This window comes from Electrophorus electricus, chromosome 8 (genome assembly GCF_013358815.1).
Source record: "Electrophorus electricus isolate fEleEle1 chromosome 8, fEleEle1.pri, whole genome shotgun sequence".
Lineage (NCBI taxonomy): Eukaryota > Metazoa > Chordata > Actinopteri > Gymnotiformes > Gymnotidae > Electrophorus > Electrophorus electricus.
Window position 1 is genome coordinate 24,632,186 of NC_049542.1, and position 23,062 is coordinate 24,655,247.

At 43.3% G+C, this 23,062-nt stretch overlaps 1 protein-coding gene across 1 annotated transcript; it reads left to right on the top strand.

The window, feature by feature from the left end:
* Positions 1-57: 57 nt before the first annotated feature.
* glcci1a (glucocorticoid induced 1a) lies at positions 58-22,776 on the top strand. Its single transcript, XM_027023362.2, has 8 exons — positions 58-1,024; positions 10,301-10,452; positions 15,124-15,219; positions 19,165-19,305; positions 20,115-20,264; positions 20,690-20,900; positions 21,352-21,472; positions 21,582-22,776. Exons 1-8 carry the CDS (start codon positions 619-621, stop codon positions 21,928-21,930), a joined length of 1,626 nt encoding a protein of 541 aa, XP_026879163.2. The 5' UTR covers positions 58-618; the 3' UTR covers positions 21,931-22,776.
* Positions 22,777-23,062: the final 286 nt, after the last annotated feature.

Consider the following 23,062-nt stretch of genomic DNA (forward strand, 5'->3'; position numbering starts at 1 on the left):
TTTATCATCATTCGGGCTCATCACCCACGCACTGGCCTGGTTAATTTGTGAGTCTGCTTCTCCACGTTCAGACGACGCGCACAGCGCGCATTGTGTGGACTCTTCAAAAGCACCCATTGGATGCATTTCCAGTCAATCGTGAAGACCAGCCCAGTTTTTCCATCTTTGCCCACCAATCTGCAGCGTTTAGGCTGCGGGGGGAGTCGAGACTGACGACATGAGGATAGCGCTTATTCAGCGTAAACTTAGTTTCGTCCAACTCGTACCAGTACCTCTCTCGTGCATAAGAGAAGTATAACTTATAAGTTTGTAAGCGAATTTGTTGCAGATATTAAACGGAGCCACTGCTTTTTCGAAGAAGGATGCTAGCTACATTGCTAAAATGTAACCCAGTGAATTAACTAACAAGCAAGCGTACAATAAAACCTATATTAACTTAAAAGGTGCTTTCGTTTTATGGACTAAGCTTCACGCTTATTAAAATTATGTCTGATGACTGTATTTTAGACAGCACTATCTACATAAGATAAACTATATTCCAAAAGAAAATCTTTTAGGTAGTTTTGCGGTTGCTGTACTTTTCCAACGGGACCGGTTGCAGGCTGTGCAGTTGCAATCATGTCAAAAACGTTATTAAATTCAGCTCAGCCGCAACAACGGGCCAAACGCAGCAATGACGGGACCCCCACCACCTCGCCCGCCTCCGCCGGTAACAGCAGCACCACCAGCGGCGGCGGCGGCGGTGGCAACGGGAGCCGGTTGCAGCCCATTCGTGCCACGGTGCCCTACCAGCTGCTGCGTGGAAATCAGCGCAGCCCAACCCGCTCGCCCTCCTCCATCTCGGTCGGGAGCAACATTTTACCGATAACGTCCGGTTGCAGTCCCACTGTCCCCGCGCAGCTGCCGCTCGCGAACCCGGTTGGAAACGGCTCAGTAGACGCTTGGCCGGTCACGCGACAGAGACGGTCCCCACCTGACAGCAAGGGCTCACCTGAGCGCTGCACGAGTTCACCTGCTTTCAGAGGTAAATAACATGACTATGCGTTTGTTATTTGCTATATGCGTTTCATATAATGTCTATTTTATTTTTATTTTTTATTTTTGCACTCAATCAACCCTTCCGTAGATCTAATTGTTAGCTCTAGGCTAGTCAGATAATTGGGTCAAACTGTTGGTGGGGTCTTGTTTTTTCAACGATTGAATGCATTTATCCCTCATTTATAGGTATGTAACAGCTGACGCATATCGGAGAAAATCTGTAGCCTGGTAGCCAGCGAGGATACGCTGTGTAGACCTCTCTGTCTTTCTTGTGGATTTGGATGAATATTTTCATTTGTCTGTTTGGTCTGCATTTTGTTTCTTGTGCAATTACTGATTTGATGGAGCTACCCTAGGCACGTAGATGTTCGTTCATCCACCACAGACATGACATGATTAGACACAGATAAGACGCTGGTATGCCGGGAGCGTTTTTGCATCGTTTAGGGCTGTACTAGTTCTGCCCGCAGCGCCGTGGCTAAGATAGCTAGCTTTAGCCATATAAACATTAGCTTCCCTGCAGGGTTGCTGAGTAATAATTTCAGTGAATGCACAATGAGCAGTGAAATGCATAGAGCAAACCTCTCCACGGATCACCGTCAGCCGTATTGTGTAACGGAATGAAGGCTTCATTTACTCAGGATGTCTCTACCCAGTGAGCCGTTGTTCACAGGCAGATGGATGGAAGGAATTACGTACGCAATTTGAAGGTTGACTATAGCCACATAAGGCCTAGTCGTGGATCTGTGCTGTAGCCTGTACTGTTTTTCCTACGAGCTGTGAACATTTTAATGAAGGTTTAATGTGTGTGATTTTACGAGACGAAGACATTTTGTGGGGTTGTAATGTTTTCTGTGAATTTAAGAAGGCAGTCATATTGTAACTACATATACTGATGTCCGTGCTCAGCCATTTCAAAAATAACCTAATGATGCATTTGTGATGAGGTGGACCGAACGAATTGGTGTCGCGTCATATTCACCATCATCGACTGGATGCCTGGTGATTCAACATCAAAGACATTTTATTTATTTTTACTGTGTTTCTAGATGCAGAGTAACTGACACTAATGCTCTTTGCTTTCCAAGATTTGTTTGTGGGTGAACACATCAGTAATAACAAGAATGTTCACATTATTAAGGGGCCACCTGTTTAAAACACCTGGGAATATTTTCTTCACATAATGGCAAATTTTTATGTTGTTGATTTTACTACCAATCATGAAATCTGTTTTTCAAAAAAATGTACCTACTGCCTATTGCATTTCATGTGTATAATGACCCCGTTCTTTGTTTTTAACCTAACGCCAGCCACCCTGCAGTGTAAGGTTTTTAGAGGCTCTGAATGTGAGCTGAGTAGGGTATATCTTGTAAGGGTCCAGCTGAAGTGATTTTTTTCTATTTATTTATTTATTTATTTATTTATTTAGCCGCCCAGCCAAATGGCTCTATGACAAATGTCCAGTAAACCAGTTCTGTTGTTCTTAGGTCACCCCTTCTTAGTAGGCACAGTTTGGAAGTATAGTCTGAATCCTGCAATGAGAGCTCCCATGTGTGAGTAGTTATGGTCATGTTAGCTAGGGGAGTGATTTTTGTTTTTATTTCTGCAGAGTTTAAGTGAAATTGATTGTTTATTTTGACATAAATGTATGTTGGATAACTGCGTCGGCCTCCACATTAGAGAGGGTTTACTCTGGGTCACGGGGGGGGGGGGGGGGGGGGGGGGGAATGGCTGTGTTTGTGGAGTTAGAATTTTCGAGTGGTGTACAGCACGCACATAGAGGTGAGAAGGGCTAGGTCTCAAGTCTGCCATCTTGTTTGTTTTAGTCACTTGTGAGCATGTCAACACAGCTGTGCGTTCATGGTCTCGGTTGAATGATGCTGGAAAGGCCTGCCAAGTGCTGCAGGCATTAAGGAAAAGGGATGTGGGTTGCCTACTGTCACATGACCTTTTCTGAAACTTTAAGAGGTGAACCCATATGTAGTGCTGGACGGAGCCCTGGGGCTGTCTCACGCGGTGGCTACCTTCCCTGCTGAACACCCCTGTATCACACTGGGAAACTTTGGCCCTTCTTGACTAGCTTACTAATATTTTTAGTCTTTACGCTCGCTTGACTGGTGCTGGTCCGTTTCACACTTCCCTTACAGTAAAACCTTGCTGATACACAGGGGACAATGTGTGAGTAATGTGCTGCTTGGTCTTTAGTTCTGTATTCTCTTATGATGAGCTCTGGTGAGCCTGAGTATCACTCTAAGCAAGTTTCTATCCAGTAGGTTGGCCTATTTCCATCTAAAGAGGGTTTTTTTGTTATGTTTTCACACTTGCATGTTTGAACCATTGCCCCATAAATAACAATAAAAAAAATAGTATTGCAATAAAAGGTAGTTAGAGGTAACACAGCTTTGTAAACCAGGATGAATCGTTTTGCTTACTGCTCTCTCTTTTTGGCAGAAATATAAAAGTAATAACATCATACATGTTGCCTTCATTTTAATTTCTTAAAATCTAAAATGAAATGGCATTCACTACCTATGAAACATATAAGAAATTGGTCTCATACCTCAGATAATTATCTTAAAACTCCTACAGGCTTTGGTTTTCAAACACTAATAGTTGCCCTTCTTGTTGAGTTGTAACCTGAATATGTTGTGAGGCCTACTGCAGTGGTGTAACAAGCATGTTTTATGTACACTCAGGACAGAATTGATGAGTACCACAGCAAGAGTGACTTTAACAGAGTGCAATTGATGTAGACAGTTCAATCATCGTGTACACCCACAAGGTGCACACATAAAGTCTTGCAGTGTGCACCATTGCATAACCAAGGTTTTATACTATATGTGCTAAAACGTGTGTGTGTGTGTGTGTGTGTGTGTGTGTGTGTGTGTGTGTGTGTGTGTGTGTGTGTGTGTGTGTGTGTGTGTGTGTGCAAGAATACAAAATAATTTGTGTGCGCACAATGAATACAAGATCATGATGTTACGCTTATGAGCTTGTGATCCAGTTAGATGTGCCTGCTTATTCAGATAGCTTTAATGATAAATGTAACTAAATGCTCATTTCATAAATTGATTTCTTCATTCTTCCAGTTGTAGAGTATTGGGTGGCAGAATGTTTATTAAGTTACTGTGTTGCATCGCTTTTATTTTTGGGGTTTTTTGTTTTGTTTTTTTTGGTTTAATTTTGGCTTTACAGTGCATACACTGAGATCCGAGATGGCATATATGCTAACTGCATTGTGAGAGTGAGGCAGTGCTGGTGTGACCCTACAGTGAACTGGTATCGCTGCAACTTCAGAGAGAGAGTGTACAGGAATTAATGTAATAAGGTATTTCATTAATTTCCTCATGTACTGAGCAGCAGTGTATCTCACTCTTAAAGGGACTGTGTTTGTGATGCATTTCCCTGTTCTTCTCATCTCTGCAGTATTGTACCTATATTGATATTACACAGAGCTAATTTAAATATATCTGTTTTTAAAGTTCCCTTGAATTTGGCACACAGATACACACCCTGTTGGTGAAGAAGAACTTATTGATCCACTCGAGGAATCTTAGCAGCGTAAACATGTTGAGCCTGTATAGACTAGTGGCAGGGTTTGGTGTGGGGTTAGCTGTATAGATGAATGAGCTCAGAGTTGGATCATGGAACTCTTTACATGGCTTTACAGAGAAGTCTGAGGCCTCATTGTTGTCATGGCAATTCCTGTTGTCTGCTCCAGTAAGGTTCCTGAGGTTTTCCACGGACACGAAGTTGACAGTCACAACAGTTGCAGTGTTATGCTGACAAATTTATCTTAACGCTACATTAATCATGGTATTAATTCATTGCGTCTACTTCCTCTTTTGTGTTTTGTGAGTCTGCATGTGTTGGCGCTTTGCTTTTATAGGGCTGTAGAGAAAAAGAAAGGGTGCCATTGGTTAAGGATGCACCAATCAAATCGTCAATTTGGGCGACATAGTATCACTATCAGAATCCACCTGTATTAGTGTTTCTGTTTGTATGGCTGCACAACCGTGTGTAGACCTCTCCGTAGGGCTATTCTGTCATTCCCGTCAAGCTAAGCTGCTTATGTCTAGGCTAGACAATGTTAACAACTTGGTGGAAAATTGCTTTGATACTGGTACTGTACAACAACAATCTGATATGATGTGCTACAAATGCTGCACCTGGATCAGTAACCTAAAGTTTCTGACACATCTTATCTTGCATGGCTGTTATGTGAAGCATTTAATCCACTCATTGCATATGGTTAAGGGTGTTAAAACTGCAATAGTCAGAGCGAGTGATACAGTGATTAGCTGGAATTTACTGTGATTCTTATTAAAAATGGAGCTAAACATTAACAAAATCTGTACATCTATTATTTATCTAGTAAACTACTTTGTAGTTTTAAAATAATTATTATAGTTTTTTTATTATTAGTTTACACTTTCCAACTTGATAATAGTTGCAAAATATTGCATAAATGTCATTTTATTTTAATTCTCATTTTAGTAACAAATTATAGTAACACCCAGAATTTCAGAAGGAAATTTAGATTATATCAGAGGTGAAGGGTTAGTGGTTGCTTCTAGTGATATGGGAGGGTATGTCAAAGCCATTTATGAAGAGGGATGTGAAATATTACCAAATAATTTTGGTTTTGGAACGTTCTGTTCTGTAGGCAATCGTTCCAGTGTCTGTGCAGCCCATTACGTCTCTGCTCTCTGTGGTGAGTGGCGAGTTGGACTCTGATGCTTAGCGTCGTTGTCTGAATAAGTGTTTTGACATGCTTTGTACCTTCTGCATGGCCTTCAGCTTGGAGAACTGCATTGGTGGCCTTCCTAGCAGCCGTTTATTTGTTGTGACCTTTGTGCAACAGGAACAACATATTGGGAACTGTCTATGGGAAAAAAAAAAAAGAAATAGAGAATTGAAGGAATATTCTATGTAAAATATAGTTGATTTTGAGCTACTGTGTACCGAGGCTACTTAAAATTCTATTTTGTTGTTGACATCTTCATGGCCTTTGTATGAATACAACAGTTTTCTATGGTTTTCACAGGTTTATTAGTTGTTTTGATATTTGAGTCATGAACTGGTAAAGCCACTTTTTTTTTTTAACATTGTCAGCTCTTCTGAAAGCATAAGGGCTGTAGCCCAGTAAACATACCTTTTTCATTACATTATAATTATACAATTATAATATCACCAAATAATCACACATATTGGAATCTGATTAAAAGTTTACAACTTTATCAGTCATTGTGCCCACTTCATGAGGACAGCTAACCTCGGATATGAAAAGGGCTAACAACGCTGTTAAGGCTGCTTATAGCTTTTTTTTTTCCTCTTTCAATTGTAAATGAACTTATGCAAAAGCAGGCTGATTGGTGAGGAACCAAGTTTATGTTTGTGTCCTGCAGCGCTGAACCGGCTGAGCTAGTTCAAGGCCTGAGAAGACCTTGCTGTGTTTTTGAGGGAGAAAGTTCACATTTGCATATCGCCTGTGTCTTGGTCAGTTCTTGTTGTTCTTTCATGTGGAAAAACTCTCTGAAGGCCAACCAGACCCTGAGTGTTTTCCTGTATTTTGCACAGAGGTCCTGTGTGTTGTGACTCTGTGCTACTTTAGCAGGGTTATGAGCACGTTTTCAGTGAGCTGGCTTGCTTGTTGTCTGCTGTGATGTCCACAGAGAATCAGAAACAGATGCCTATGACGGTCTGTAATTGCGCATGCTTTCACATTAACACCATAAAAAATGCCAGACAAATAATTCTGAATGCCAAGAAAAAATAACCAACAACTGTGGGAGGGATTTGCCACAGAGTGATCAGTTTTTAATTACCCCTTGCTTTACTGTTTGCAGTTGTAGAAATGTACACATGCCTTCTTATCTGGTGTCTAATGTTGGTGCTTATTTCTTAGGTGTAAAAAAGCCATGAGGTGCTTTGTTACTTTTCCCTTCATCAGAAAAATGGAATTGCTTTTGTTCGAGGTGTGAATAACCACACTGTTAATTGCAAAATCTAGCACTCTGTCCACCCACACCTTCTCTCTTTGTCTGTGGAGTGATCTATGTTAAAGGTCAATTATCTCATACGTGGCGCTTGCACTGTGTGCAAAAAATGCAAAATAAAGACATGAGTCCTAAAGTTGGGGTCTCTCTCTCGCTTCCTCTTGCACACTCCCCTCCCCACTGTGCGGGTGTCGGGATGCTCTCCTGTAAGGGATCTTGGCAGGAATCCGCACTTCTATTCATCTGCTCTCAGGAAACCCAAGAAAAAAAACAAGGTCTGAGAGGAAAGCTGGTCAGAGCCAAGGCCCTGGAAGCAAATGCTCTCCACATTCAGAGCTACCCACTGTGAGGCCTTTGGGCCAGCTGGAAGAGAAGGCCAGTTCGTCCTCTGCCGCCTTCTGTGTAAGGATATGTCATGTGAGGCTAACTCGCGTCACTCTCCAAGGCCTGTGGAGCAGGTACACTCAGAGATTACCCATGCCTGCTGGTTAGCTGTGAGAAATCAGCAAAGCAACTGGACGCACAATGTTGAGCAGTGGACGTTTCACTAAAGGGCACTGTTTCAGGTCGTCGCGTAGTGGACGTTTCACTAAAGGGCCCCATTTCACTAAAAGGCACCGTTTCAGGCTGTTGGCTTTGAAATGATCCATCATGTTGTCCTGCTTGTTAAGCTTGAGATGCCTCTATGTTTTCAAAGCCTTGTGTGCCACACTTTCAAGAGATGCCTCATACTTGGATGGCTTGTATTCTGACATGGATGTCAGGCCAAGTCAGAGAGGAGATGGTGTTGACAGGAATTGTGTGTGTAATGTTATGGAACCGGCAATGTACGAAAACTTGTTAATTTCACATGTGCCATGGAACCTGGAATGATTTTAAAAACTCCATCAGTTGCTGTTTAACACAGAACATCTTGAATGAGCTAGTGAATATTGTGTTATTCAGGGAGAGCCAAAGTTAAATGCAAATAGTTTGCAAATGGTTTGCTTTATGACATCTCCCTTTCACATGACTCGAGTCTGCTTTCAGGAAGCACCCTTTAGCAATTTGTGTTTCTGAGATGAAAAGCCTTGTAAATCAGTGGATGAGAGAAAATTAAGGTTTTAGATGACAATTTCACTAAAGTGAGGTGCTGGAGCTTTGGCCGGAGCTTGGACCACACAACTTAGATGGTCAGCAAGCACTCTATAATGCTTGCATAATTGAAAATTAATTAAGCTGAACTTTTTGAAAAGAACATGGTGAATGTGTAGGCAGTAAAAATGATTCAAGGATAAATTACTAATGGTTGAATTGGAGATAAATTAGTGTTACATAGATCATGTTAACTGGCCCTAAACAGAATTGTTAATGAATAAGTGTCTACAATGTAGTTTTAGACAAAGATTTAATTCATAATAATGACCATGGCTAAATTTGTCCTCCAAAAACACCTATGATTCTGTGCAGTTGTTCCAGATCACCCTGCATTTGACCATGGCAACACTCCATTTTGCATTCTGTCCCAAAAGATCACATGTTCACAAAAGGTCAAAAGGTCACAGTTCCACCTTTTGAGACCTTGATTGTTTTTTCAGTCTCTGAAACAGTTTTTTGAGTCAGCAGATGCAAGCTTCACAGTGTGCTTGATCCCAATTGTACAACGTGTAGCTAATTGGGAAATTTCAAATGGACTTTCTCAACTTCCTAAACTAGTATACTAGTATAAATACATGTAGTTAAAAATGTCTGTTGACTGAGCTGTTGCTCTCAAGCCATGGGAAAATGAAAGTAAAGTCTAGATGTCTTGTTAATGTTATGGCTGTGGTACTGGTGACAGCAGAAAGCTGACTGAGTGTTGTGGGTCATATGTTGGTACAGTAGTGGCTGTGTAGGCAGATTTGAGTGCATTCACGAGGTAGCACTTTTTTTAAGCACACTGATGCTGCCTGCAGTGTTTATCCTTCAGCACTGAGCCAAGATTGGACAAAAAACTTTAGAAAATGCAGTGGGGGTAACCTACACACACAGTGCAAAAGCATAATTTGAAAAACTGCCATTTTATTTCCACTTGCTGTGTTGAACAACTTGGAACTCTGTGCAGTTGTCAGCTCCAAATGCAAACACTCCCAGCTGAATTCCAGCTGTGCTCCCATCCTATTATTTGCTGTGATGAGCACCCAGTGATTAAGTGTTCATGCCACGAACACCGCCGTGATAATTGCAGTGGGCGTGTGAACCTTTTCAGCTTTCTGGGAATGAATAAAAAATAAAGACGACGAGCTTAGAACAACATGCCGGTCCAGAGACAGACGGATCTGTATTGACCCGCACAGGAGGTGATCATCCTGGGAGACGTGAGCAGGGCCAGGAACAAAAGCGTTATTTTATCTCCAGCCTCCCCACAGAAGTGTGCAGTGGAGTGAAAAACATTTATGAGCACGGGAAAAACGCAATCAAGTGCCCATCAGGTAGGTGAGAATTGGGAATGTGCAGTTAATGCCAGTGGAAGGTGGGTTGGCTCGTGATGGTGGAACACAGGACAGTGTTGGATATCGCTCTGGGTCACAGTGCCGTGTCGGCCGGGGATGGAGGTTAAAAGCTCCATGCTACTGCTGATGACGTCTAGTACGTGGGTGTAAACGACATCATTGCTCTGGTGGAATGCTACCGGGATTGGGCTGTCAGGAGCTGACAGCATGTACAACCTTGACCTCTGTTCTCCCCACGTCTCAGGGAGACTGAGTCCGAGGTATTTTTATCAGGTGTTGGGCTGCTTTGGGAGTAGATGTCGTCCTTGTTCCCAAACAGTGAACTCCTGCAGCCAAGGTCTACATTCAGTATTGCAGCAGAGCTATGAACTATTCCAACAGTCCCAACACACCCCAGGACAAAGATGCAGTGCAGCTAGTACATAAGCCTATGTTGAGCATATGAAAAGAAATTGGTTTACTGATTGTCTTAATTTAGGCATGTTGTGATGTGATGTGGTCCATCATCACAGTAATTGGAACATGGGTATTGCACCTGTTGGATTAACGATTAACTGTACAGTTGTAACTAAGGTACCAATCAAATGCAGAACAACCTATTAAACTTTAAAAGTGTGTTGTGTGTGTGTGTGTGTGTGTGTGTGTGTGTGTGTGTGTGTGTGTGTGTGTGTGTGTGTGTGTGTGTGTGTGTGTGTGTGTGTGTGTGTGTGTGTGTGTCTGTCTCTCTCTCTTTCGCTTTCTGCCACCCATGTGTTCTCTCTGCTTTTTCTCTTTTTTCTCTTGCTGTCTCAGTGGAAAGGTCAAAGGCCCAGCAGGTACGGAGTGCTGAACCAATCAGGCGGACCTCCTCTCTGGGTGCAATCACTGGGCTCTACCTGTCTGGCCAGTGGCCCCGTGACCCCCAAGTGCACTACCCCTCGTGCACAAGAGACAAGTCCACACAGGTAGGCAAGTTGCACAACCTGCTTCCATGCCTTGGGGTTATTCAGATTTGTTAGTCTTCGTCTCCTATCTCAAAGGCTTATTTTTTCATGTGTGTTCGTTAATGTTGTGTAACCAGTGCCTGACTGTGGTCTAATATGCTTACTTACGCTTTAAGTAGGGTGTTTAACTAGCATGTAGAATTTGTAGTATGCCAAAATTATAGTGTGCAATAGTGCACACTTCACTGGACTTTTCAGTCCCAGGAGTCTATTAGCTGTTGCTTAGGCCATCCTGGCTTGTTTAGAAACATTAGTTTCGTTTTAAATACATCTGCCTGTTTTTAACGGTGCTGAATTATATTATGCTGTTAAAAAAAAAGAAAAGTAACCCATGTCTCTCAGCTTTGTTTCTCAGCTTTGGACTATCAAGAAGGCTCGAGTGCATTCCAATTGCACTGGTTTTAACTATACTGAGAGCTGATAAGTGTTCTTAACACAGTGAACTAGTGAGTGTATCAATATTTAGAACACGGGTGCACCAGTCAGATTGAAGCTCTTCACACTGACAGTCAGGTTTGCCTGTTGCCATTTGTTGTGCTTTGTGTCATAGTGTTTGAGAAGGTCCCTAAGAAGCCCTTCTGTAAATGGCATTCATGAAATACAAAGTAGATGTTGCCAAATGCTTTCAAAGTGGAAGGGATCCTCTTGAGAGGATAAAAACAAACCACCTATGAATAACAAGCTTCATGTTTCATATTGAAAGTATGTGCAACCTTTTATTTGAGTTGATTAAAAATGAGGAACGTGATTATGCCTGATGACTGATGGGTGCTTTAGATAACATGCAATATGCAATCCCACTGAGAGTCTTAGAGATGAATGCCCAACCTTCTGCGTAGGTGACTAGGTTGGTATGCAGCAGTGTTTTGATATACTTAGGACTGTTGGTCCTGTGCTGCTAGCATCCTAACCTTAGACACTGCTGTCCTCCCGACAACTGTGCGCATGAACTGGGACACACAGTCATTCCATGCGATAGACGTGCTTGTTCTTCCATGCTACTCCGACTTGTAGAGATACAATCAGCAGGCCATGACTGAGAAACAGAGCTACTGGGGTTAAAAAGGTTACGGTTTACGTTGATGTATTTCAATTTCTGTCAGTGGACAGGAGGTTTTGGATTTGAATAGTAAAATCCACCTCTACTTTGGGTTCTTTGATAAATGTGTGAAATTGTCAGTGGCTGGGAGGAACTTCAGCTTCCACCCCCTATCTGATCTTGTTCCTGCAGCAAGAATCAACCATCCATCTAATCCAATCTTGTGTAGCCAATCCAATATCAAATAAAATATGGCTTATATATGCCAGTCTGAAGCAAAATGCTGCATGTCAATAGGTGCATTTACAGAGAGCCTAATATCTTTAGGTTTTAAGACCCAATTTTATTGGTTTTAAAATTGATTCATATAAACACCTCAGTCAGAATAAAAAGACCCAAACTGATTGAAATTGCAGAGCGGTAGTTTTAACCGTTTCATTACCTCCTGCGCATGCTCTGTGTCTTGAATGTACACCTGTGGTGATGTACTTTTCTCAAAATGGTGGCTTATAGGCTCAATGTGACCTCTGCGAAGAGCTTCCTTTTTAACTCCAACCCTTATCTAACTCAACATTATCAATGATGTCATTGCCTTATTGAGAGGATTACATCCTCATCTCTTGTTCTTTGGGTTTTATGGCAGATTAGGAACCATTTGACACACTACTACCACCTACAGTTTACAGTGCACTCTAACTGTGTGTGCCACACAGATGTTCCGATGTAATGCGTCAGTGCATGTAAACACCAGGCCGTATTGGATCACAGGCCATGTAAACAGTTGACCCGAAATCTTCAGTCAGATGACCAAAAAGTGTGCATGTAAACCCAGCTAATGCTAGTCAGATGTGCACAGGTGTCTTCTTTACCATGGAGTCTGTTTAGGTTCACCTGCCAGGAGGTGTGTCCCCTGACACAGATCAGCATGCTCCCACAATCCTACCTGCCACCTGTTGCAGCTCTCAGGGTGAGATTTCACAGTTTAGCCAGGTCAATGCCTCCCAGCTACACAGTTTGCCTATTGTGGGATTCGGTACATGCACTTCTGACCTGCTGTGCCCCGGTGTGCAGAGACCTCGACTGTTGTAGGTAGAGAGACTACTGCTGCGATGTTTTCTCCTTTTTTCTGCTTTATGCATCATTGACTGGACCTTGTAGACCTGCCATGCCTCTGTCTACACTGGAGAGTTCCTGCTAAGCTGAAACACGTCTGAGCACATCTGATTTTTAGAAGAACATATGTGTAGGAACCTTTTACCGCTGAGATATCAGGAGAGTTTGTTTGTTTGTTTGTTCTTATTTGAAAACGTGTGCTTAAACATCTGTGCTTTGTCTTGTGGGAAGCTTTAAGAAACATGGGCTGCCCTGAAAATGAGCAATGGGCCATAACGGTAGCCCATCTAGTTAGCATATTAGGTTCATATTGGGTTTCACTGTGCTCTCTTCCAGGCATTCAGTACTGGTTCTGGCATTCAGTACTGGTTCTGGCATTCAGTACTGGTTATTTGTGATGTTGGTTTAAGAAGCCTGTTACTACTTGAAGCCCAGGGTTATGAAGCCAGTGAGAAGTGTCAGTTGAAGACATCTCACATGACCTTATGCATCCTGTTTTCCCTAGTGCACACAGAAACCAAAGCTGTGCAGTCACTTTGTTGGACAGGCCTGTACAGCTGGAGGTATTTACAGTAGCACAGTCCCATGGTACAGCTTCTTAATTAGGATCACGTGGTCAAAGTGGATCTGAATCAAGATCACAAAATTTAATTGGTCAAAAAATTACTGGTACCAGGTGAAGAGAGACAGTCAAAGATGGTCAGTACCTGAAACCAAGCTCATAATTGGATTAGCTTTAGGCTGTCAGGATGACAGAATAAAACCAGTGCATGTTTCTAGTATAATGTAAGGTTTTATTTCACTTTCCATGTGTCACTGTTCTGCCTAGCCCCCCTGTGGGTGTGATTTAGCAAGCAGATCTTGCACATCTGTTTGGATTTGCTGATTTTTATGATTCCAGAATCTGCATGAAACTGGACCTGTTCAAAGCTATGAACATGCAGTTCACTGGAAACTAGTTTAATTTAAATAATGCATTAATTGCACCTATGATCTGTCTGGTCTCAATGTACTCTAGGTCATTTACTTGCTGCTATAATAACAGTGTGTTCTGTAAGTTTAGCACACGTGCACCACACATTGCATCTAAAGCCCCTTTTCCTATGATACTGTACGTACATTGGAGTTTGTGTGACTAACCATGTATTCATCACAAGTCAACTCAATTCTTCCATTTAAACTGTTTATGTAATCATTAACAGTAATAAATAGTACTGTCATGAATGTACTATGTGTGGTCAAATATAACCTGGGGTAAATGTGGGGACATTTGCAGCAGTGCTCCTTGGCTTAACATTTTTAAATTATATATTTAATTAGTTAATTAATTACTTTAGCCATAACCCTTTCATCCTTGGTATTCTCATTCTGTCCTGAGCAAGCTGCAGCCACTGTGTCAGAGCAGTGTGTGTATGTGTGTGTGTGTGTATGTGTATGTGTGTGTGTGTGTGTGTGTGTGTGTGTGTGTGGGCGTGGGCACGTGTGTGTGTGTGTGTGTGTTTGTGTGTTGGAAGTATAGGGTGTAAGATTGAGTCGCATTATCGCAGGTGTTCTCACTCATGCCTCCCCCTCTGAACAGAACCGGCAATAGCCACCTTCACAAATTACCCCAGGTTACATTTTTATTCTTTGCCTTTTAATGAATAGAGTAGTGGTTAAGGGGAGAAAAAAACCCTTGCTCCATTTCCTGTCTGGGCCTGGCGCTGATCTATTTCCAAAAGGCCAGCCTTTGAAATGTGACGTCCGTGCCCCAGATGAATGGAGGAACTTCGGTGTTTGCGCTCCTGCCCACAGCTGTGACCACAGTTCTCCCCTTGGGCACTGCTAAACATGCCTCTTCAGTGCTTACATGGTTCGGCTGGCCTGCCTGGTCATATTATTTTATTTGCATTTATTTATTCTGTCCATCCACACATCTGTGCTCCCTTCCTCCAATATTCAGTGTAGTTTCTCTGTATGATGGAACCCATGCAATCTATATACACATGCGTGCACAAACACACAGTGGTCTCCTTTGTCAGACCTTAGGAACCCTTTTAAAGTCTCCTTACAGTACATGGCTTGTCCCTTGTCCCAGGGGGAAACCTTTGTTGTTGTTGTTGTTGTTGTTGTTGCTATGCCTGGTCATCAGTGGATGTCAACTTCTTTTATAATACTGTGCTTGAGTACAATAACTTTGTAATCATGCTAGGCAGTGGCATTTATAGACCTCACTCAAGTTCATTCACTTCATAAATGTGTGTCGCAATATATTGTGTGTTTAATCATTATCGCAGTATGAGGCTTTGCAAAGCTGATATTTCAAAATATTGCAATATACAAATAGTTTCCCTCAAATCACAAAAAATGTATTGCATGCGGTGAGTATTCTTATTGACCCTAGTCTTTCCAAATGAGTGCATTGTGGGTGTTTTTAGTTTAATCACAGCATTCTCAGCACAAAACAAACATAAGTAAATAGTGCAGTTTTGTCTACTCAGACTCCTGGGTGCTGGACTGAGGAAACAGGCGAGGACGAGCACAGGAGCACACATCAACGCTCAGCATCGTGGGGCAGTGCTGACCACCTCAAAGAGGTATGGGCACTCATAAGGCACTCATAACATGCTCATAATTTGTGTGTGTGGAATGTGATTGTTTAGGCTTACAGTGGTTCTGCTAGTTTCACAGCTTGTGCACCTCATCTGAATTGCATACCCACGTTTGCCAGTGCATGCAGCTTTGGGAGTTGCAGTCTTAGTTGTGTGGTCATCCTTTCTGCTGCTATTCATGGAGTTTTATTGTCACTAAAATGCAGAGGATGGCACTTTTCATTATGGAATGATCATCTTTGTACAATGGTGGATATAGCTGCTCATATGTAGTGTGTGTGTGTGTGTGTGTGTGTGTGTGTGTGTGTGTGTGTGTGTGTGTGTGTGTGTGTGTGTGTGTGTGTGTGTGTGTGTGATAGAGAGAAACAGAGGGAGGAGGTCTGACATAAAAGCCCTTGTATGCAGTTCTGTAAAAGGATGGCAGCCCTAGACAACCATCCTTCTCTGCCTGCACTTGCTGCTATATATAACTTCCTGTGTGGCTGCAGACTTCCTGTGCCGCTAGTGCTGTGCTAGCGGTAGTGCTAGCCGCAGTTTCAGCAGATTTATCACAGTCTCTCAGCCCCACCCAGCCTGTGCAGTGAGACGGAGATGAGCCTGTATCCCCTGTAACGGCACGCTTCCTTATTCAACTACAGTTCCCCCAACGCACGCACACACATGAACACTCTCGTGCACACATGGTTTATGGCATCTCCTGATACTCCAAACTCCAGAACAATAAAGCCAGTGTAGATTTATGATCTGTTAGGCCAGGGGTGGGGGTCACAGAATAAAGTATGCAGTTGATCACTCATTCATAAGAGCTAGGAGTACCTCATTTGTAACTAGTACCTGCTGATGTCTGATTGGGATCACTTCTAGGGTGACATGAATTAGATATATCGCACCGTGTGTGTCTGTGTGTGTGTGTTTGTGTGCTCACATGGCTGAGGTGCACATGACACTCTTCTGGCTCTGCGTACTTTTTTGGTAGTGCTGTCATAGCTGTGATATGATAAGTATAAGCAACCCGCTCTGATGGTGTAAACATGTAAGGTGGTGCAATGTAAATACAGCTGTATATAAATTTGGCTGTTTTGCAGTTGTTGCACCTGCAAAATTTTGTGTAGGTTGTTCAGTGAAGCGTTTGGGGAGTTCACAAAATGCTGCACCGTTTGTGAAGAGCAGCTTTGCGGTGGCAGTGCAGTTGTAGCAACATCGGCCGGCATTGTTTAACTAAACGTGTTTCTCATGTGAGCTCCTGACCATGTCCTTCTAATAAATGACCTGCACAATCCATTTATGGCATTTTTTTAATCCATATTTTTAATCCAAAGTGTCTTAAGTACAACTTGAGCAATTTAGGGTTAAGGGTCTTGCTCAGGGGCCCAACAGTGGTAATTTGGCAGTGGTGGAGCTTGAACCAACAACCTTCCATATTAACTATTAATATCCATTACAGTATACACTAGTTGACATCAGTCATGTCTTGTAACTCCTTGGAGGCCATAAATGGGGAAAGGCAGGACCTATACCCGGCCATTATACAGGGGCCCTTCAGGTTTCCCCTCTACTGCTATGACAGTTGTGTGCGTTTCAGTTAACGTGGGCCAGGCACTTCTGACTGCCACTCTACTGTCAGTGTGAGGAGGGTCCCCTTCATCACCCAGCAGGCAGCAAACAAATATAGTCTGCTCAGAGGATGAAACTTCAGTGACAGAATAATGCAGTAGTAATTTACCACACCTGGACCTGTTTTTCTCGTAGGTCCTGTACTGATAAGCAAGGACCTTCTACATGCTTACATCCCACTTTTGAAGAAAAATATTCTGTTTACAGTTTTTTTTTTTTTTTTTTTTTTTTTTCCCTGTTACTATAGTGAAATGACCAAATGTTGAAATACTAACTAACCAGTTCTATTGACACTGAAGACTTGGGAGCAAAACTTGTCTGGACTTGTCCTGACTTGTCCTGCTATGTCTAGAGGTTGAAATAGAGCATGCACCTGCCTGCTGCAGTAGAGTCTGAATCCCTGTATATTAACACTCACTGATTTGTCCTGCGTTGATCAGTTTCTATGCTGCTCCATTTTGTGTCCTTACTACCTGTGTATTTCACCTCTCTCCATTTGGCTCTCCCTGTAATTTCTCAATGTTTATAAGGGATATTTTCATGAACTCAACTTCGGCATTTAACAACAGAGTCCCTGATGTCGTCAGTGCCTGTGTGTGTTAATGCACATAGGTCCATGGGTACACGTAGGTCATTTTCAACAGTGGTCCGTTATAAGGGGTGTCTGTGTATTTGTCTCATCATTTTTGTGGACGAGTATAGAATTAGAAGCTGTGATACTACAGGACTTTGGCAGGCTATCAGGGGGTGTGTAGGGGGTGTGTGAATCGAATGAGCTAGACACTGAAGTCCGAATAGGAGGACCCATAGAGGGTAGCAGAGAACATCATAACTTCCGGATGTAGGTGGATAAGCAAATAGTGGCAAACCAACCAAACGCTAGGATAGCAGACTGATGGAAACATTCAATCGAAGAAATTTATGGAAAATACCATGGAATGAAAGGAGAAATAAAGCATGAAATGGAGAAAACATGGAAGGTTAACACCAAGGTTGTCCCAGTAGTGACAGTGACACTTTGGCTGTGATCCCTAAGGGTTGGAGGATCATGTAGTATTTCAGATATTTTGGGCAGCAAATATATATCATTAAATGCTAAATAAATCACTGAATTTTTTTGTAATGTGTAGTTTCTCTATGACTTTGCTTTGAGATGTGATCACCGCTTCCAAAATGCTCTGCGTTATGTATATTTTAAAATGTTATTTAACGTTCTAAATTCTGTACAGCTCTCTGAGACGTTCTGCAATCCCAGCATTGCACACCAACATACACAGAGCAAATGCGAGGTAGTAATCGCATAAAACAGTCTGTCTCAGTCCTACTTTCATCATCTGCCGAGTGCTAGTGTGTCTTTTATCTGTGAGATGTGCAAGACTACAAGTAGCATAGATGAAACAGAACATATAGTAAGTTTGGAGGGTGTGTACACCATGGTGTTCGAGATGACCGCACTTTCATGTCCTCTCAGGGTGGAAGTTGAAAGTAATCGATCGTGTTGTTCATGCATGACTGAGAGGTAGATTTGTGGTCCCTCATGCCTGCCCATCTAAGCCTGTGGAATCTGGGTCTGCTGAGCTTAATAAATCTCTACATCTCTTCAAATACAAGCATATTGGTCAGAACCTCCCCTATGCACATCCTTGTCTATGTTTAGACATAATTATAATTTGAATGCCCCTTATAACATTCAGTAGTGATCTCCCATTCAAACAAATGGCCCTGGTAGCCCAAGGGGTTTACAGCATGCTGTTACCAGTAAGGTTTTCTTCCTATGTGTACTTCCCATTGCTGTACTTTTTTGTATGTTTTATAGCGCCACCTTGTGGTGCTTCATTTAAGCACTTTTGGCAGTCCTCTTTTCGCACTACATTCTAAGAGAGCCACTGTGCCGCTCGGTTTACAGTTTAGCTCATTAAATGGCTCAATGACTGGCTCATGAGCACTGAATTTGTAGTGCCACCCCAATATGCATCGGTGTTGATAGTACAGAGAAACCAATTCTGCCAACACACAGAAATGAAGAACTCTTAAGCAGGGCCTGCAAGGACATTGGCTTCAGCCCGTTCTGTCGACCATTCTGTTCTGTGAGACACCACTTTAAGTGCTCCTGTGTGGGTATTACTGAGAGGTTTTGAGGCTAGTGATCAACAGGATGCAAACAGGAAGGTTACTTAAACTGCTGGTGTCTGTTCATAACTCATTTTGTAGCCCACCTCCCTTTTATGGTCTACGGTTCACCATAAATCCTCTGATCCCATTTGAGAAAACCTTCAAACACCTATACACTCATTTGTCTCTTTTTGTCTCTCTCAGATAGCTGACCTCCGGTCACAGCTGCAGCGGAGTAAGCAGGGGTCAGGTCGTCATAGCAGGGACAGCAGGGAGCACTTGTCTCCCCTACACTGCTCTGTCATCAACACTCCGAGTACCATCAGCATAGCCAGCCAAGCATCGGTACACAGACACACAGAGACATACACACAGCTTGTACCAATAACATAGCCATCCAAGCAGCACACACACACACACACTTCCTTTGTACCATTAGCAGTGTCTGCCAAGTTTTGGTTTACACACAAACACAATGCCAGTACTACTAATATAGCCTGCCAAGTGGTGGTGATCACCAAAACACACCCCCACCACACACACACACACACACTGCCGGTACCATCAACATATACAGTCAAGTACCGGGGAGTGCACACACACACACCCCCATGTATATCCTGTACCATCTGCACAGCCAATCCCGCACCACTGAGCATGTGCGTGCACGCGCACACACACACACACACACACACACACACACACACACACACTCACACACACACACAGCCAGTAATATCGAATAACATAGCCAAGCACTGGTGAGTGTACACTCCCACCTTCACCCTATACCATCTGCACAGTTAACCAAGCATCAGTGAGCACACACACACACACAAACATACTGTCATCTGTAGTATTCTCAACACAGCTAACCAAGCCCTGGTGTGTGGGTAGAACACACCACCACACATAGGTATAGGTGTTTGACATTCTGGTGCTGTTCCATTTTTTTGTGGGGGGGAGGGCTGTTAAGAAAATTTTACTTACACGTATGATTGCTTTTGCTTTTGGGGATCTTTGGGTCACAATCATGTTGATAGAATGACGCCTCCTCTACGTCAGCACTGTGAGGTGCTAGATGTTTTTAACCAGGCCTGTATGCGCATTTCTAACTGCCTGTATGTGCATGCACACGCTGTGTCTCCCTGCAGTCACTCATGTCAAAGCCGGCGCAGATGCCCTTGTCCAGCATCACCGTGCCAAAGGCCACCATATCCAGAGTGCCTAGTAGCATGGAGGGCATCAACCACGAGCTGGAGAAAGTGTTCATCAAAGACAACGGGGAGAAAGAGGAGCTCAAGGTTTCTGAATGAGGCTTTCTTTACCATTCACGGGAAGACCAGGGCATTTCAGTTGAAGTATTTTAACACTTTAAAGTCAAACGCACGTTTAGATGCTGAGCCTTGGCTTACATCAGTGAATTTCTGCTTTTACTTGTGGGAAGGACTTGCGTATGTCTCGACCACTGAACACGCACGCGCTCGCTTTTTCCCTGTCAAATGAAGTCTTAGAGACGTCTTATTCTGGGGGTGCTGTAGGCAATATGCCACACGCGTGCCTTTTGGAGGTTCACATACTCATAAACTTGTACTGTTTAGGGAATCAAGTGGCTACTGGGGACTGGGCATGCTTGATATATTCTCTCTTCGTCTCTCTCCCCATCCCTTTCCTCATTCGTTCTCTCTCCCTCCTCCTCTTGCTCCCGTTCCGTTCCCCCTTTTCCCAGGCGCTGGAGGTCCCCGATGGCCGCCGCGCTCCATTTCCCCCGCAGCAGCGGAGCAGCAGCAGCCGTGGCGCCGACACCCAGACGCCGTTGGCACCCGGCCGCTCCAGCAGCTGCTCCAGCCTCTCCCCCTGCCCCTCGCCCGCCTGCCCGCACGGCTCCCACGACGGCAGCCCCTACTTCGCGGACGAGCCCCTCGACGAGCGTGACAAAGGTCGGGTTCCTGCGCTCATGCGGTCACTGTTTTGGGACTGTGTCCAGTCTTATCTGCAGAGGGTCTTGTGTAGCTGCAGGTGATGTCACTTGTTTAACCAGTTGGCCTCTAAGGGGTGATAACGGTTGGAGTGAAAACCTGCCGGCACACTGACTCTGCACTGTTTCACATCACTGCATACTTGTACTTGAATGAGGTGATGTTGCCTTTGCTGGAAAATATATACCTCTCTGCAGATTCAGCATTTTAGCTTGTTTATCTTTTTGTGTATAGTTGGACATTGTGATTTATTGTGGAGAGGTTATTGAATGAATAGCTAAAGAGTTCTAACGCACATATTGTGTAATAATGCGTATTTTTAAGCTCCGTTAATGCACGTGTTGGACTGCAGTGTGTGGTTTGGTGATGGCTCTGTGTAAGTGAGATTTTGGCCTGTGAATCTGCACTGCAGACAGCGGCAGCAGCTCCCCGCTCCCAAAGTTCGCCTCGTCTCCCAAACCCAACAACAGCTACATGTTCAAGCGAGAGCCTCCAGAGGGCTGTGAGAAGATTAAAGTGTTTGAGGAAATTACGTGAGTGTGGTTTTATTTCTGGAGGTTGCTGGTAATTTTCTATACTTGTATGTGTACACACACACACACACACACACACACTGCACTGACGGTTTTCTCTTTTGTTCAGGTCCAGACAGTCGGCAAGTCTTCCCCTCTTCTCTTGCCCTGACAAAAACAAGGTAAACTTCAACCCCACTGGTTCCGCCTTCTGCCCAGTGAAACTCGCCGGCTCTCTGCAGCAACATTCTGCCTCCCAGCCGGAAGAAGAGGTTTCCTCCCACGGGCCGGGACCTAGCTCTCCCCTCCTCGGAGCCGCTGCTACCGCACCAAGTATCTTTGCACCCCTCTACCCCACTCAGGTCTCTACTAGTACGAGCACAGATGACCCCCCGGAATCTGCCATAGCCCCTCCCGCACATCGGCAGGAGGCACCCTCGGAATGCCCCGCCCAGCCTCAGAACTATGCAGTCGGCTAGATTTACATGGAGCTGGTCTCTGTGATGCCGCATTTCGTCCACCACCCCCCTACCCTACACCGCCACCACCGGCCAACTAGAGAGACGCTACCTGCCTAAGCCCCGCCTCCCGGAAGGGAGGGCCCTACCTATTGTGCTGAAATTGTGTCTGCATGGCATCGCAGCAAGGCCCCAAGCACACAAATCACGTCTTCGTGTCCACACCATTCTCCTAAGCATGGTCTGCCAACAGCAATGAACGATTAAAGTGTGGGGGCAATGTCACGCTTTGGGCAAGCGGAGAGGCTGATGTTGAAATGGGTGGAGGTGAGGGGCAGCTGGTGATGGTTATATATGACCAGTATGGAAATAGAGAAATAGATATTGGTTTTCTGGACCTCAACATATGCAAACATGAAATTAATATTGGTTTACTGTTAACCTTAAAAAAAAAAAGGGGGGGGGGGGTGTAAGTGAGCTGTTTTTAAGTCTTATTTATATAGTTTCTGATCAAGTTCAGTTACATTCCAAGCATTTTAGATTTGCTCTTTTGGGGTCATTCACTTTTTCCATAATGCTAATGTGGACAGATTCACTATTGTCAAACGTAAGCAAAGTGATGCACATATTGGCATTGATAATCAGACTGCACAAAGCACGGTACTACTTTTTCACCTACAGCAGTCATTCTGGTGAAAACAGTGAAATTACACGAGGGGTTTAATATAGTCAGCAGCATGTATCTGAAGCTGATAGTATGTTGATTGTTTCAGTAACAATCACAGTATGAATAAGCTCTCTCTCTCTCCTCTCGCTATCTCATATATTGTGTGTATGTGTGTGTGTATGTTAGTGTGTGTGTGTATGTTTGTGTGTATGTATGTTTGTGTGTTTGTGTGTGTGTTTATATATACATATATATATATATAGCCAGATATATTATAAGAGGAAAAAAAACTTTTGATTTGAAAAGCATATATTACTTTATGTATATTATAGATAAAAGAGAGATATACTGTATTCTTCAGAAGTTTGTTTACATTCTGTCCAGGTTTTGAAACTTTTAAAATGTTTAAATGCAAAACTAGTTTAAAATAAGGTAAAAATTACATTAATTACAAGAAGGCCAGAGTTATTGCACAGTATCCATTTA